The sequence below is a fragment of the Phalaenopsis equestris genome, unplaced genomic scaffold, assembly GCF_001263595.1.
Source record: "Phalaenopsis equestris unplaced genomic scaffold, ASM126359v1 Scaffold185339, whole genome shotgun sequence".
Taxonomy (NCBI): Eukaryota; Viridiplantae; Streptophyta; class Magnoliopsida; order Asparagales; family Orchidaceae; genus Phalaenopsis; species Phalaenopsis equestris.
In genome coordinates, this window is record NW_018205288.1 from 1 (window position 1) to 629 (window position 629).

At 57.4% G+C, this 629-nt stretch overlaps 1 protein-coding gene across 1 annotated transcript; it reads right to left on the minus strand.

Annotated features, from left to right (window-relative positions):
* Positions 1–18: 18 nt before the first annotated feature.
* On the minus strand, positions 19–623 carry LOC110034369 (protein DETOXIFICATION 40-like). Its single transcript, XM_020738638.1, has one exon. It carries the CDS (start codon positions 610–612, stop codon positions 19–21), a length of 594 nt encoding a protein of 197 aa, XP_020594297.1. The 5' UTR covers positions 613–623.
* Between the last annotated feature and the right edge of the window lie 6 nt (positions 624–629).

Here is a 629-nt window from a genome sequence, read left to right on the forward strand (position 1 = left end):
AAAAGCCAAAATAATTCCTCATTTCAAGCATAAATTCTCCAATACATTAGCTACCTGAAGAAACTTCTGAATGGGGAAATTAACCGCATACGCGAATATCTGCGGTATGAGCCCATAAACGAAAACCGATGCCGCGGCGGCAATCTCCGGCGACTGCCCTAGCAGAACAAGAATCGGACGCGACAAGGCGTAAATAACGGCCAGCGGAACGCCGGTGGCGGCGAGGAGAATGGCAGATCTCTGCATATAGATGCCGAGCATTTCGTACTTGTGAGCTCCGAATGCCTGGCCGCAGAGAGTCTCGACGGCGGAACCCATCCCGAGCATGAGGCCGTATGAGAAGATCTGGATGCCGGTGTTGCCGAGGGAAGCGGCGGCGAGCTGCAGGGTGCCGAGATGGCCGCAGAAGATTTGGGTGGACATGGACATTACGTAGTTGACCATGTAGACGATGACGGCAGGGGCGGCGAGGCGGATGAGGAGGCGGGATTCGACGGCGGAGGCGATGAGGAGGCGGCGTGGGAAGGAGAGGGAGGGGTCGGTAAGGATGGATTCTAGTTGGGCGGCGCGGGTGGCGGTGGAACCGCCGTTTTGGAAGCCGCCGGACAGCATTGTTGGTTGGGTAGAGG